The following is a 15,637-nucleotide window of genomic DNA, read 5'->3' as shown; positions in this document are numbered from 1 at the left end:
TGGATGGATGGATGGATGGATGGATGGATGGATGGATGGATGGATAAGCTTACAGTTGTCTAATTTTCATATTTTTATTTTTTGTAATTAGGGGAAAAAAAAAACTTTATGATATAATAATAATAATTATTATTATGTATTGTTAATATTTCCTTGAAGGAATCCAAACAAGATTAAAAGCAAATATTCTTCCTTGAAGGAATCTTCCCAAGGGATCAATAAAGTTCCATCCATCCATCCATCCATCCATCCTCTACTGTGCCTATTTTAATGTTAAGACAAGAAGTTAAATGCCTCTGGTCACGTGAGTTACTCTCAGAAGTGAGTGTTCTTATTTCAAGTTTCCTGCTGCTTTCTGTGTTTGCAGGCTTTGATCCAACTGCCAGTCTACATCTCCCAGTGCGAGGAGGTCCGGGTGTTTTTTGAGACTAGGCCTGAAGATCTCAACCCACCTAAAGAGTAAGATCTATTAAATACACTTGTTTTCTTAAATGTTGTAAACTTCAGGCTAGCATTCAATGGCAAATTTATGCTCCTGTGGCAATGTCATGCCCTGTCAGCATTTATCATCCATTCTGCTGGTAATGAGCATTCATTACACCTTCTAATGTCACTCTCCTATATATTTTTTTCCTTTGTTTTGTTTTCAAGCAGAAACACGTTTAATGCTTTTGTAAGTGCTGAGTTTGCTTTTCAGCATGTAGCTGCAGCTCAGGTTCAGATAGCTGAGACTGCAGGTTGCTCTTACCACTTGTAAACCTGCTCTCGTGTTACTTCTAAACTTACTCAACATTGAAGCAACATATTGAGTGCTGACAGTAAGTGCCAAAACAAAGACACCATTGTGCACTGAACACTACCACTCAGCATACGTGTATGTGTACTGAAACACACATGCCATAATTGAAAATTATTTCTTAAGGTTTCCAGTCTTTTCACGGGTAGAAGAGGTCATACAAACATTTTGCCCCCCTGTGTTGCATCATAGGTTTTGTGACCTACATTGACCCAGCATTTTAAAAATAAAACAAAGTGGATCTTTAAGTTGTAGACCGAATCTTGGAACCGATGCATACATTATACCGTATTTTCCAGACTATACGTCGCTCTGGAGTATAGGTCGTGTCAATCAAAAACTGCCTCATGAAGAGGAAAAAAAAAAACATATGCCACTTTGGAGTATAAAGGCTCCAGTATACTGCCGCGTACGTCCGTTCACGCGTACGTACGTGTGTACTGTACACAGAGGGTTCAGACTTTGTACTCCAGCATACACCCCGAGCAGCTGCAGAGCAGCTTCACAAACAAGGGGCGTTTACCTTCGGGACAAATTGAGGTTGCCGATTGGTCATTTGCTGACACGCCTACTGGATTGATTGACAGGTCGGAAAAAAAGCAAGCGCTTGCAGCCTCAGCCGCAGCGGTGTTCTGTGTTTATATGTTGTTAATAAAAAGATCTAAAAAAAAAAACAAAAAAAAAAACAGAGCACTGGCTCTACAGCCCACACATCAGACCAGCCCACCAGGAAATCTCCAGACCCTCCCGCAACCACGCTGGACCTGAGTTTAATTCGCTTGTGACAAATTCCTTCATTTCTCACCATTTCAGTTCATTATAGCAGAAGAGGAACAACACATAATTGTCAAAAGCCTAGAGGGCCCTCTTGTGGTTACAAATGGTAAGGTTTACTCTTTGGTTCATGTCAGTATGAATGAACATTTAACACGTCAGTCAAAAATTGCGTCATGAATAGGGAAAAAAGTAAATAAGTCGCTTTGGGCTATACATCGCAGGACTGGCCAAACTATGAAGAAAAGGTGTAACATAGTCCGGTAAATACGATAACTGAGTTTTAAAAACTTTACTTTAAACCTAATGTCTTATTACTCTATTCTACCAGCATATTATTTACATAATTGTGTCCTATTTACTTGGGCACTATAAAAAAAAAAGGTTTAATTTATTTTAATTTAGAATTTTAAATAATCTCTTTTACATTTTTAAAGATGTTTGCTGATGCATGCTATGAGGATAACATGCATGTTTTACTCGACAACTTAAAGCATAACATTCTGAAATTGAATTATAAAATCCTGCCAAAGGTATCTCAAATATTACATTCAGTTTTTCTTTATGATATTATGATTAATCTGGAATTACTTGCACTGAGTACATATCTGGGAGATGTTAACCAAGAACAATCAAAAGGATCTGCAATGGAGAACAATGAGAATAAAATGGACACTTGCATCAGCCTGTCATGTTGTCAATATAGAAGTCACTTTGAACTTTGCTTTCTGCTTGCTCTTTAAAAGAATACATGATTATAGTTAAAGGAGACTGAGGGGTTACTTCACATCTGACATACTTAAGCAAGAGGAACAGAAGAAAAGCTTTGCAGATGAGAAAGTAGCAGAGCAAATAAACATTTGAGGCTGATTAGTTCTAACAAGAGAACATTGAACAAAGTATTGTACGTTGATGTTAAGGTAGCTGAGAAGAGCATCCCTGTGCTAATATTTAAAATGAGCCAATATACACTTGAGTTCTTTAGACACCTCCTAATTCGATTTGATTATGATTCAAAAGACAGCAATGCGACACATAATTATGTTTATTCAATATACTGTGAAACTGAAATATAGTACAGACAAAAATACAAATTTACAAATTAAAATGGCCTATGTATTTTACATAAACAATGTTTTAATGCATTTTAATGCATATTAAAATGTAAATGGTAAATAGTCCACAACTTCAACGGCACAATTTTTAACGTCTCTAAGTTCGAGGTCAGTAAACGCAATCAGAATTAATACATAAAGTGCATCTGATTATAAGGCTCACTGTCAATTTTTGAGAAAATTAAAGGATTTTAAGTTTGCCTTATAGTCCGAAAAGTACAGTAAACATTACCATTTGTAGCCGCGAGAGGGCCCCTTTAGGCTTTTGACAACTATATGTTGTTCCTCTACCACTATCCCACCCCCCCAGTCTGCCCGGGGGATTCAACCCTGCGAAAGGGACCACTGCTCAGCAGCGGAGGATCCCCCCTCACAGGGGCCATCCCCCCATGTCTGGCTGGCTCCCGCAAGGTGCATTTCCTCAGCGGCAATGTGCTGCGACCGGCTCTGGGTCGGCCTGGAAGGGTCCAGGGATGAAGGTGGCTCACGGCTCTGGCCGCGAGCTCTACAGCATCACACCGCCTGCACCTTGCTGCATCACTGCGCCCTTCCTCCCTGCTCTGGTGGTGGAGGGACCGGGCCCCCTCGCCCCAGCATGGCTGCAGATCGGGACGGACTGTTCTCAGTGCGACCTGACTGTGCCACCCACGACGGGAACGGCCCACGTTTACCGGGCGCAAGGGGTCAGCGGCGACACATAATAAATGTGATTCATACTCTGAAGCGACTTATATATGTTTTTTTTTTACTCTTCATGAAGCATTTTTTGACTGATGCAACCTATAGTCCGGAGTGACATATAGCCAAGAAAATACAGTATTTGAAAGGAGGGGCAAGTCTGAGGAGGGTGGGCCATTTACTTTAGGGGGGTAAAAATAGGAAAGACCTTGGTTTGTCTGTATTGAAATTGGATTGCTGCTTTCCATTAGTGCAGCCCATTGTTTGGCTGACTGACAACAAGCATGGTGCACAGATGCAGCAGCCAATGTGGAAGCAGATTTATCATGCCTTGTAAATCCTCTGCATTGACAGGGACATGGTAGACTTTTTCTTAAGAGCCGTGAAGAGGAGAAGAACAGGAGAACTTGATTTTAAAGAGGAAGTAGATGCTCACAAAGCCAGAAAAGATTAGACAAAAGGGGAAATCTGGAGGGGTAAAAAGGATGTGTGACAAGAATGAAACTAGAAAAGGAAAAGTCAAAACTGGGGGATTGTACGGAAGAAAAGATAATTAATTGGTGAATCAAGGTGAGTTATTACTGACTGTAAGAAAAAAGGTGCTAGCATCCAACGTGCAACGAAGCAAGATGGTTTGCGGTGGGTTAGGATTTCACTAATTGCATACATCGGTGCAGTAAGTCTTCTGTGCTATACCATAAGGTGTTAGCGGAAGTGTAAAACGTGAGATTTCATTTCACAAGTTTGGGATTTTGTGCTGTCTTGTAGGGCTGTATTTGATAGATTTTATCCTAATTTGCACTGTTTTTTTTATTACAACAAAATAATAATTTGCATGTACTCTCACATCATCGCCCTTCGGTTGATGTAGCTTCTTATTTTATCTTAAGGCAAAACCTAGCCACCCTACAGTGGAAGTTAATTTTAGTGTAGGATCTTGTTTATTGTTTATTAGATCTTGTAGGATCTTCAGCCGTGTGACCCACACGTAATGACCATAGGTGATGGTTGGAACATACTATAGACAGACCAGCTTATTAGGACCTTTGCATTGTGGCTCAGCTCATTCATCATTACAACAGACTGGAGCAATCTTCTCATTACTGTGGATAAGGTCCCAATCCAATGATCCATCTCTTGCTTTATCCTACAATCACTCATGAGCAAGACTCCCAGATACTTCAAATTCTCACTTAAGGAAGAGACTCACCCCAGCACGCACAAAACAAGCTAAAAAATGTTCCTGCCAAGGCAAAGATACAGACTGTGTCCTCAGCTGAGCTCACCACCGCAAGGAGGAAATTAAAAGGGTATATTTGTATGCTATGCATGTTCTTCCATAATGATCAGGATTATTAGTACAGCTTTAGCTTTCCCTGATACTTCTTTTTAGTACAATGGGGAGGCTTATATGCTCAGATTTATTGAGATTTAGGTCTGCAGTTGACATTTCTACCCATCAAACAATGTTTTATGAAAGTGAGAGCATTCAGGGAAACTGATAAGGAGTAGATGCCAAGAAAAATAATCAAGAGACACAAAGGTGAGTTTAGCAAACGTGGAAGATGTGAGCTAGAAAAAAGAAACACCAAGGAAGGCCAAATTGCGAGGCAGAAATATTCAGATAACGGAGAGGAGGGATCGAGAGAGAAAAATGCCTAGCTTTAGCCACAAACGATTTTTCTGAAGCATCTGGTTGTTGAATCATCTCCTGACTGCAGCTGTGGAGCGATGGGCGATTTCTCTGGCTAATGTCGAAACCAGACACAGCAGACGCTGTATTGAATTCAAGATGGAGCCAAGTTTTTGTGAGAGACAGTTTACTCACGTCAGCCTCGACTGTAGATGGAAGCAGATAGTTATCCTCGGATGTGTTCGTTGAACAGCAACACTTGTAAAAGGTTAAGATAATATAATGTAAACCTTTGGGTTGTTTTAATATTTTTAATGATTTGCGCGATTTGTATCTAAAATTTTTGTCGTAAATTCTGAAAATACAAATTAACGGATGGTTCAAAATGGAAATTGTGTGCTACATGATGGTAATAAAAATGCATGTGAAACATTAGATTTATTTTTCTTCAATGTTAATGTTTTCACATGTTTTGCTTTCTTTAACAGGGAACCTATTGGAAAGAAGAAAACTGGTAAGAGTTATGTTTGTGTGTTAGCAATGCTTGTTTGTTTATGGGTGGAGGTTGGAGAAAAAGAAAGAAATGTGTACTGTATGTTTAATATACTTCTTGTTTACTATTCCTCTGAAGTCATGGTATAGCTTTATCTCCATCTAGTGGTTTAAATATATAAAATAAAATAAAATAAAAATACTTCCTTTGAACTTTTTTTTTTCTCAAATAAAATCTGTTCAGTAATGACTATTTTGCTGAAGCTTATCTTATCAGAGGGCTGATAAGGAAAAAAAAACTTAAACATGTTGTTCTCCTCCTTCATTACATACGTGTCTAGCTCTAAGTTCACCCAAGTGTTCTGAAATTGCGACCATGTTATTTTTTTTCAGTTTTCTTCTCCATTCATTTTCCTTTTCATCAGGGTTTGTGGAGAGAGCGGCTACTTTCATAAAGCGAGGTAGTAAACGCACTGTCATGCTTTGTCGTGCTGTGTGTGTAACCCGGTGGGTCGCTGGTGGTCTGTTGCGCTTTTTTTTCCCCAAAAATTCTGGACTGGACTTGAAGGCTTTGGGCTTTCTTTGAGTCCAAGTCAAACATAGTAAAAGTGTACGAGGGGGATTGTAGTTTAGTTTTGTCATGCTTCAACATCAAATATAATCTGGTTGAGGGGAATAAAAATAAAAAAAAATCTCAAATATCTCTGAAATCTCAACCGTCTTGGAGACATACAAATTACTACAGTACCAAACTCATGTTAATGCTCTCTAATTCTGTTCTAATGATTTAGAATGCATTTATGGCACATTCATGCTGTTTTGCCATGCAGCTAACATATTTAAGACAGGTTAGCTACTTTTCTAGCTAATTTTCTGTATCCGTTTGACTAATATTTTTTTTTACTCAAAGGGCTTTAGATTGACAGCTGTTTTGACTTGTGCTATATTTGACAGGCTTCAACTTAACATGTGCACAGTGTTGCAACTTTTGCTATATCCATCCATCCATCTATCCATCCATTATGTTTACCCACTTCTTTCTTTTTGGGTCACTGGTGCTCATATCCAGCAGTCTCTGAGAGGCAAGGGACACCCTGGACAGGTCACAAGTCCATCACAGGGGCACAAAGAGACAGCCATTCACTCTCACTCACACCTAGGGAGAATTTAGAGTTACCAATCAGCCTAACGTGCATGTTTTTGGTTGGTACGAGAAAACCGGAGTACCTGGAGAAAACCAATGCATGCACAGAGAGAACATGCAAACTTCACCCATAAAGATCCCCGGCTGGGATTTGGTCCAGTGACCTTCTCACTGAAAGGCGACAGCTCTATCACCTTTGCCACCGTGCTGCCACTTTTGCTATACGTTAATTTATTTAGTCTGCGTTTATACCATCAAGCATTAACATGTGGTTGGTAAGTGAGCCTTCCTTTTTTTAAAGAGGTTTTTTTTTCTTCTCCCACTGTTTTGTTGCTAACGGTGGTGGGTCTTGGTTGTCTATGGTGAAATCATGTCCATGTTTGTGATTATATTAACACCTTTCTGAAATCATTCTCTTTACTCTCCATTTATCCCTCTGCTCCCCAATTGGCTCATTATTTCCCCCTTGACATGTTTCCAATCCCCAACATTAACAGCTCAGTCTCATGTCTTGGTCATATTGCAGATAAGCCTTCGCTCTTTTTACCTAATAAAGATTTTTGTGCCTAAAGGATGAACTCTGAATGTTTTAGGTAATTTTTTTTAAAGTAAAGACTAGAACTTTGCTGCTTTTCATAGATGGGCTGTTTGATATATATTAAACATTCGGAAGTGTAGTTTTTAGTAGAATTCCTTAAAGAGCACATAAAATCTGGCATTTTTAAAAGGTCATTTTATATTTGGTTATTGAGGTACAAAACCTTTAAATGTCAACGCCGGGGCAATCTTATCATTCAAAGTTAATACCACATCGGCTAATATTACCAAAGATCCTGAGAAAGACACAGAGTGAAGGCTTGTTCACTGGTGAGATTCCGCTCTCGTCTTTCCTAAGAAAGTTTCGAGTAAGAAACAACTTTTTTTTTTCCTCAATCGTTTCACTAGGAGATTCCACCTCTGCTGATCCTCTCCTCCTCGAACAATATGTGGCAGTGACAGACTATGAGAAGCAGGAGAGCACTGAGATCAGCCTGCACGTGGGTCAAGTTGTGGAGGTCATTGAGAAAAGTGAATCTGGCAAGTGCTATACGTTTGTATTCATATTGTCATAATGTTTAATGTCATTTCAAACTTTAAGGAAGGTTATCATAGGTCAGCTATAATAATATGTCATTTTTAAATGTATTTCTGTTGGCGCTTAATGTCACAGTTATCTAAATGCGATGGCATCTACATTGAATTCTCAAGTCACCTTGTATTCTGGTCATTTAGGGTGGTGGTTTGTGAGCTCCGAAGATGCTCAGGGTTGGGTCCCTGCCACTTGCCTTGAGGTACAGGATGACCCTGATGACTTCACTCTTCCAGGAGAAGAAGGTAGAATTGCTTTTTACAAGTTTTAACAGTCCCACAAAGACACTCTTCTCAATGCTATAAGTCCATTTTTTTCAGATCTGTTAAAAATGACGAGCACAAGTGAGGGTTAAACTGTTCATTTTTGTAATTGTGATGACCTGTTTTTCATTGTTCCAAATTAAAATGTAAACGATAAGAGGAAAACTATGCCTATGTAAGTTGATAAATGTGCATAGAAAGTTGTATGATGCCTGCAAAAATAGAAATAGAAAATTGATTTTCTGTTAAAAACACTTGAATACTGAACAATGAAATTTTAGTTTAAATTAAATAGTTTAGTTTAAACTAAGAAAAGTAGCCAGCCAGCATACAAATTACAAATCAAATTATAAGACATTTATTTAAAAGCAGTTAATTAAATATTACAGTATTTTTTTAAGCTGGAAAAAATATGTTCTGTATAACTGAACATTGTGGGAACAGCCACCATTGTGCAGCATCCACAAACACTGACAGGTTCATGTTTATTGGACTCAGGTAGAAAACAGTTTATTTGTAAATTAACAAATGAAATAAACCAGAAACAAACTGGTCACCAGCGTTATTTTTCTCAAGTGTAAACACGTAGCTGAATCATTATGGTGTTGCAGTTAATGTTGACCGTAAAATGATGGCTAATTCTCTGCATTTTAAGGTGATTGATACGTCGTCATTGATTTACCGACAGTTATTGGGAGAATTCAATGTACATTCAGTCATTATTAACAGATGTTACAGCAAAGACTGATGGGAAGGAACTTTTTAAAAAGGATTTCTTTGAAAAAAAAAATGTCCTCAGCAGGTTGTGTGTTTATTCTGTGCTTGATGGTTTAGCTAGGTTTAAAGTAAGCCACTTGTGGAGTGGTGGCGCAGAAAGTAGATAATGTGAGCCTGTGATCGGAAAGTCACCGGTTCAACTCCCAGGACAGACAACATCAAAATGTGGGTGGGAAAGGTGAAAACCCCACACCTGCCTCCACCCTCATTTGCCCCAATCTGGGTAATTGTGTGAAGCTCTTAAACCCCCACCTGCTCCTATGAGCACCCTAGATGGCAGCTCTATGCTCAGCACAGAGGGCTGTGGTAGCTAGGTGGTCTGTGGTTGTATCAGGAAAGGTGTCTCGCATAAAAAGAATTGTCAAGTCTTTGTCTGAGTTGGTTCGCTGTGGCAACCCCTGAAGAAGGGAGCAGCCAAAAGAAGAGAGGAAAAGAAGTGAACCACTCCTGAAATGCTGAAAACTGTTGATGTAGGCACAACATTTCTCACTAAAGGCTCCAGTGTACTCGCGCAGACCTTTTTCCATGCGGACTCGATGTGCACTGTCCGCAGAGGGTTGAGACTTCATACTCGAGCGTCTACCCTGAGCGGCTGCAGTCAGCTCCGCAGGCAAGGAACGTTTACCTTTGGGACAAATTGAGGTTGCCCATTGGTTATTTGCTGACACGCCTACTGAATTGATTGACAGGTTGCAAAAAAAAAAGTAAGAGCTGGCAGCCCCAGCTGTGTTCTGTGTTTATATTTTGTTGATAAAAAGTTCTAAAAAATAAAGAAAAACAAGGAGCGCTGGCCCTGCAGCCCACACATCAGACCGGCCCACCAGAAAATGTCCAGACCCTCCCACAGCCACGCTGGACCTTTATTTTAATTTCCTCATGACAAATTCCTTCATTTCTCATCATTTCAGTCATAGAGTCAATGGAGGAGGAGGAAGAAGAGATCTCATGCCTTTTGACAAAAAAAACAAAGAATAAGCCATTAAACCAGATCAGAGATGAAGAAGGGGAATTTTATACATTGGTGTTGCATACAAAACAGTCCGTTGCTGGGCAGTTTATTGTGCGACACAGAATACACAGTCGTAAAAATTGAGCTTCGCATGGACATGCTCTGCGTGCGTCCGCTGCAACTCTAAACCTGTACGTTCGGAGCTCCGCGGACTGACGTACACCCAAGTATACTGGAGCCTTAACACATTAAAGATGCTCTGCAGTACATTTCAGCCTTCTGCTGCAGCAGCATGGGAAAGGAGCAACCCACAGTTAAAAATTGTACATTAGCTTAAAAATGATCAAATCTCATTGAAAAAAATGTAAATGGTTCAAACTACATTGTATTGAGTCTTATTTTAAATTATAAAAGTATAAACTTGTACACAATAAGAAGCAGTTGCTGATAAAAGAGTGAAAGAAAAACTAAATTAATAGATCTGTCTGTTCTGATTGTGCTTTTATTGAAGTTAAAAACATCATTCAGACAACATACTTGTAATACTCACTTCCTATTTTGCCCCACTTACTGTGCTGGGATGTCAGTACCTCGGAGGTTCTGGTCACTGCCAAGGCACGTGGGTCGTCGCAGAACTTTAGGAGATCTATTCAGCACAGGCTTTGGGCAAGGTGGAGCGCACGCCTTTCTTTTCCCTTCCTATTTTGATTGTGTTTGTGTGTGATTATGCATACACAACAGTGTAAATGCTCGTTTATGCATCTGTTTGGATGTTGCATGAGGGATCCAGGCATGTAAATAAAATCCCATGCATGCAATGACAGTGGACTAATGTAAAAAAAAAAAAGGCAATTTTTGTGTACGATGAATAATAAAAATAACCATTTTAATTATCTAGTAAAACTCTTATTGTATACTGACTATAGTAATATTATGGCTGTGTGTAGTATGTACAATGTATTAGTAGAAATAATGCATTGCTTCTGTAACAAATGTGTCCCTTTGTAATCAGCATTTTGGAAGACCTTTGTTTGTTTTGTGTTGTGCATTTGTTTCTCCATTCCACAAGATGCTGCTCACCCCTTGCCTTATTAAATAAGTTAGATGAGTTTAGACAAACTTGCTCATACAGTGTCCTCAATCATAAAGAGAGAGTTTAAATGGGATTTATTTTGTTGCCTCCTTAGCATTAGGTTGATAAAGCCAAGTTTGTTAAATATGTTGTTTTCCTCCAAGCTTTTACCTAATAACCATATTTGTGTTCTGTCCTCATATACAATAAATTACACGTTGCATTATTTTGTCTAAAATATCTGTTTTTGTTCTAAATCTAGAAGAGAAGTATTCCGTGATTTACCAGTACACTGCCAGGGATCAGGATGAGATTGATCTTGAGAGGGGAATGATTGTCGAGGTCATTCAGAAGAATTTGGAAGGCTGGTGGAAGATCAGGTAAGCTGTGACATTCTCCATTGTAATATATATTTAATGAAATAGTGGTGCATAATGAAGTAAAGTAGTCTCTCACTACTTAGCGGTTTTTCTAAGTAAGACTGGACATGACACAATTGGCTGATTGATGGATGAGCCGCATGATTGGCATGGAATTTTTATTTAAAATTAATTTTAAATTATTTAGCACCTGCTGCACCTGTGTGCAGCCCACAGCTGCAGGAGAAGCTTCCTCCTGCAGCGTGTCATATCGCTGAGAAGTGGGCGTGACCGAGAGCGCTGGCAGGTGGTAGAGAGCATAGGAGGCAGAGAGCTGATTTCATGACATGCTGTACTCTTATCGTGGAGCTTCAGGGTATGGATCCCCCGCGATAAACAAGGGACTACTGTATAATGACCTAAAAAACATTTTGACTGGTTTAAGTACTAACATGCATCTGCTAAATTTGCATGATAAATTTAAAATGCATATCTCTAGTCATTTTAATGACCGTCTTACTAGAACAAAAAAATAATCTAAAAGGGTTTTAAAATGCATTTATTCCAGTAAAAAAAAAGTCTGTTTTTCTTCTTCATGTTATTTATTATCAGTGCTGATTCGAGATCAGCACAACATACAGATATGAAGAAAGGGCCAGTTCAGCGCCCCCCCCCCCCCCACACACACACACACACACACGTTTTTATGACTATAATATAACACACGGAGACTCTACTGAAGTATTGACGAGAACAATTTGGAAGCAAAAAGACAAGGTTTTTCAACATTACCAATAGGAAAAATGCAGTCTCCCTTTGCAGGGTTCCAACCAGTCAGTCAAAATTTATTGGATAGCAAGATTAAGAAAATACTCATAAGAAACTGTGATGGAAAAACAGCTTTGAAAAATCTGGTCTTCTCGCAGCCTTCCAGAGCCCTAAGCTAAAATCCGAAGAGTAGTAGGGTGCACCCTAGAGTCGCCAGTCCATCACAATGCCACACAGAGGCAAATGAGACAAGATAAATATTCGCACTCTAACTCACACCTAATGACCATTTAGTGTTTTTGGTGTGTAAAAATATATACCAGTATCTTCTCCCTAGAGAACTTGCCATGGTGGGGCACTCATCTCGTCTGTGGTTTTTGTCAGGGGGGAGTGGGGAAGAGACAGACGGAGACATCCTGAGCTGCACAGTGCGCTGTTTATACCAACATTTTTTTTTGGGGGGGGGGGGGGGGGCAGAGGCATATCTGAGCCATGCGCCATTTGTGTTTGTACAGACAGTATGACTGGGTGGGGTTCAGCGTGAGGGAAGAGGCTGCCTTTAGCCTTCTAGCTAGTGCACTTGTATTACGAGCCGCTAGGTTAGTGTCACGTCAGTGCTGACAGGTGGTTAGTGGGGGGTGCGTGGTTCAGTAGATGAGGTGCTCGGTTATGTTGACAGGGAGGGGCACCCCACTTGTATAATAGTAGGGGAAACACTGAGTAGTGTTTATTTTGTTTCTCCATTAAAAACAAACTTTTACATAAGTTTATACTTAAACGTCCACAAAAAACTGAAAGTGCTGCACAGTATTTATATAAACAATAAATCTAAATAGACATATTGATGATATCTTTGTGTTGTTTGATGAATCATTGTTGAAGCCACTTAATCTACAGTATGTATCCCATCCATTCAGGTACCAGGGCCGTGAGGGATGGGCCCCAGCTTCCTACCTAAAGAAGGCTGATATTCAAAGCCTGCAGCAGTCAGCAGGTACTGCTGCTCACTCCAGTACAAATGACCTGGAAGCTTTTTCCAGACAGAACCAGCAAAATAATGCAGCGAAGGATAACCGAGACAGCCAGAAAGAAAATAAACTTCCTCTTTTCTCTGAAAACACAAGTAAGTAAATTTAATTGAAGAAGCAGCTTTTGAATTTGTGTCCTAACTATATGAACAGCTTTCATACATTTGACAAATACTTCATTGTTTTAACATAAATGTTATTCAGGCTACATTTTTATTGTTTTATCAACCAAGACTATTCAAAAGTAAATGAAAATGCTCACTTTGTTGCGCACCATTAGACGTTTTAAGGGGATTTTTTTTGGGCCACTCTCACACATTTTTCCATTCACAGAGGTGGCATTAAGACATAGACCTCCTCCTCGCAGAGACCTTACCATCGTAAGATGTTAACATCACTAATTATGTGCTTCAAAAAAATTTCCCTTAGGTTGATTAAAAAAAAATTGAAAAAATTAACGTTTGTGTTTCAGCCACGTGGTACAAACTTACCCAAACCACCTGTTCCTCCTCAAGTTGAGGAAGAATATTACACCATAGCAGACTTTCAGACCACCATCCCTGATGGTATTAGCTTCCATGCTAGTATCAAAGTGGAGGTAAGTCTGATGTGGCCTAAACCAATTTTACAACAACAGAAACAGTATTTATAAGATAATAGTATATTCATTTTAATAACAATTTTACATTATAGTATTTACACTGTATCAGTTTCATATGTCTAAAAATGTTTGTTTGCTCTATTAGGTGATTGAGAAGAATGCAAGCGGTTGGTGGTATATCCAAATAGATGACAAAGAGGGCTGGGCACCTGCCACCTTTATTGATAAGTACAAGAAGACCAGTAATGCCTTGCGACCCAATTTCCTGGCTCCATTACCCAATGAGATGGAAAAATTGAGGTTGGAGGATGGTGATTCCTCGAATGTTGATGACATGTGGTCCAAGCCTTTACCAGATGAGCCAAGTACAGCCACCGAGTCCTTTGCCCGGCCTAAGCTTAGAGACTGGAAGTCCAGTGCCACCAAGGGGATTTCTGCCTTCTCTGGGCCATTGCCACCAGCCCCAGCAGCCCCTCCAGCTGAGGAGAAACCAGCCCTGCCACCTCGAAGGGAGTCTATCAACAAGAGTTTCGAGTTAGAGGTGGCAGAGAAACCAAAATCTGATCATTCCAAAGTTTTGCCTCCAAAACCCCCTGCACCAGGGGTCATCATGCCTATTGCTGGAACCAAAACACCCCCCTTCAAACCAGACAAACCACCGGAGATCAAGAAAGAGGATAAGAGCAAAGCTCTTCCCCTTCGGAATGAAATGGGTCTTGAATGTGGTCACAAGGTTTCTGCCAAAGAGGTGAAGAAGTTTAATCTAAAACCTGTTCCCAAACAGCCACCGAAACCTAAATCAGAAGTTAGGGAGGACAAACCAGAAGCATCTTCCCCCCCACCATTCATGAAGCCCAAGCCATTGATCAGACCTAAACCTATCACAGCTGCCAAACCAGATCCACCAGCAGATGACAACAAAGTGGACATCACCAATCTGAGAAGCAAGTTAAGACCATCCAAACCTGCCGATCTGAGTTCTGCGTCAGCTGAGGCGAACCCTCAGAATGATATTCCAGCAACAGGAAATAATTCTGACCAATGTTTGTCCCCTAGCTCCTCACCTATTCATGTTCCTTCTATCAATAATGTTAAGCACTCTAAAGAGCCAAAACTCCCCCCAAAACACACAAATGGCCTTAGCCAAGAAAGGTCATCACCCCTTATAAAACCAGCAGTACCTCCCCACAAAGAACCACCTCAGAGACCTCCTACCTTAGCGCCGAAAAGACCACCTCCTCCAAAGAAAACCGATCCATCAAGCCCAACACAACACAACACACCTTCCCTTAAAGAATCCCAGGAAATCACCAAGCCTGGACCACCACAACTCAGCCGACCTCCTCCCCCAAAACCTAAAGGGTTTGTTCAGCCACCTTCAAGCAAAGAGAAAGAGGAGTCCAGAGTGAATAAAGCTCCAATTCCTCCCAAGCCCCAGCTGAAAAGCGAGAAGCCTGGACCACCAAAAGACAAGCTTCCACCTTTAATCAAAGATTCAAGTAAGGATGAGCTCTATCTAGCTGTGGCAGACTTTGAAGGGGATGAGCAGACATCTAGCTTCAAGGTGGGTACAGTGTTTGAGGTTCTTGAAAAAAACAACAGTGGTTGGTGGTTCTGTAAAAATGTAGGAGAAGAAGTTGAGGGCTGGATCCCCTCAAACTACCTGAGCAAAAAACCTTAAGTTGTACAAATGCTCTACAATAAAATGAAATGGGGGAAAAAAATTGTGAAACAAAAACAAAAAAGGTTTCTTGTTACATTTGCTGTGTTCCATTTACCTCTTAAGTTGGAACTTGGATCTGGGAATGATGTCACACCCAAATTGTATTCCTGTTGGAAAAAAGTCAGAAAGACTGTGGAATTTGCCCGTTGCAAGCCATCAGGCTTACTACTAGTAATACAAACCCCGAGCAATGTCATTTTATGCATTTAATGCTTTCAAACACTGCAGCAACATGTTCACTACATTATCAGTACATTAGTGACTGGTAAATGGAAAAACAAACTGACAAGAAGTGCAAAAGACCGTTTATCACTCCTGTTATCAACACTTGTGTCA

The 15,637-nt window shown here is 40.1% G+C and overlaps 1 protein-coding gene across 1 annotated transcript in view; it reads left to right on the top strand.

Annotated features, from left to right (window-relative positions):
* Window positions 1–15,637, top strand: part of sh3pxd2b (SH3 and PX domains 2B) — a 46,768-nt gene extending 31,131 nt beyond the window's left edge. The window contains exons 5-15 of the mRNA XM_037687877.1: window positions 368–459; window positions 5,485–5,510; window positions 5,914–5,949; window positions 7,578–7,709; window positions 7,905–8,006; window positions 10,338–10,421; window positions 11,085–11,202; window positions 12,867–13,072; window positions 13,311–13,357; window positions 13,450–13,575; window positions 13,724–15,637. Coding sequence (XP_037543805.1) covers window positions 368–459; window positions 5,485–5,510; window positions 5,914–5,949; window positions 7,578–7,709; window positions 7,905–8,006; window positions 10,338–10,421; window positions 11,085–11,202; window positions 12,867–13,072; window positions 13,311–13,357; window positions 13,450–13,575; window positions 13,724–15,259 — 2,505 coding nt within the window. The 3' untranslated portion in view covers window positions 15,260–15,637. The remainder of the gene's footprint in view (window positions 1–367; window positions 460–5,484; window positions 5,511–5,913; window positions 5,950–7,577; window positions 7,710–7,904; window positions 8,007–10,337; window positions 10,422–11,084; window positions 11,203–12,866; window positions 13,073–13,310; window positions 13,358–13,449; window positions 13,576–13,723) is intronic.

The sequence above is a fragment of the Nematolebias whitei genome, chromosome 14, assembly GCF_014905685.2.
Source record: "Nematolebias whitei isolate Nwh7 chromosome 14, NemWhi1, whole genome shotgun sequence".
In the NCBI taxonomy this organism is placed as follows: Eukaryota; Metazoa; Chordata; class Actinopteri; order Cyprinodontiformes; family Rivulidae; genus Nematolebias; species Nematolebias whitei.
The sequence above is the reverse complement of the archived record's forward strand: the minus strand, read 5'-3'. Positions and strand labels throughout refer to the sequence as shown.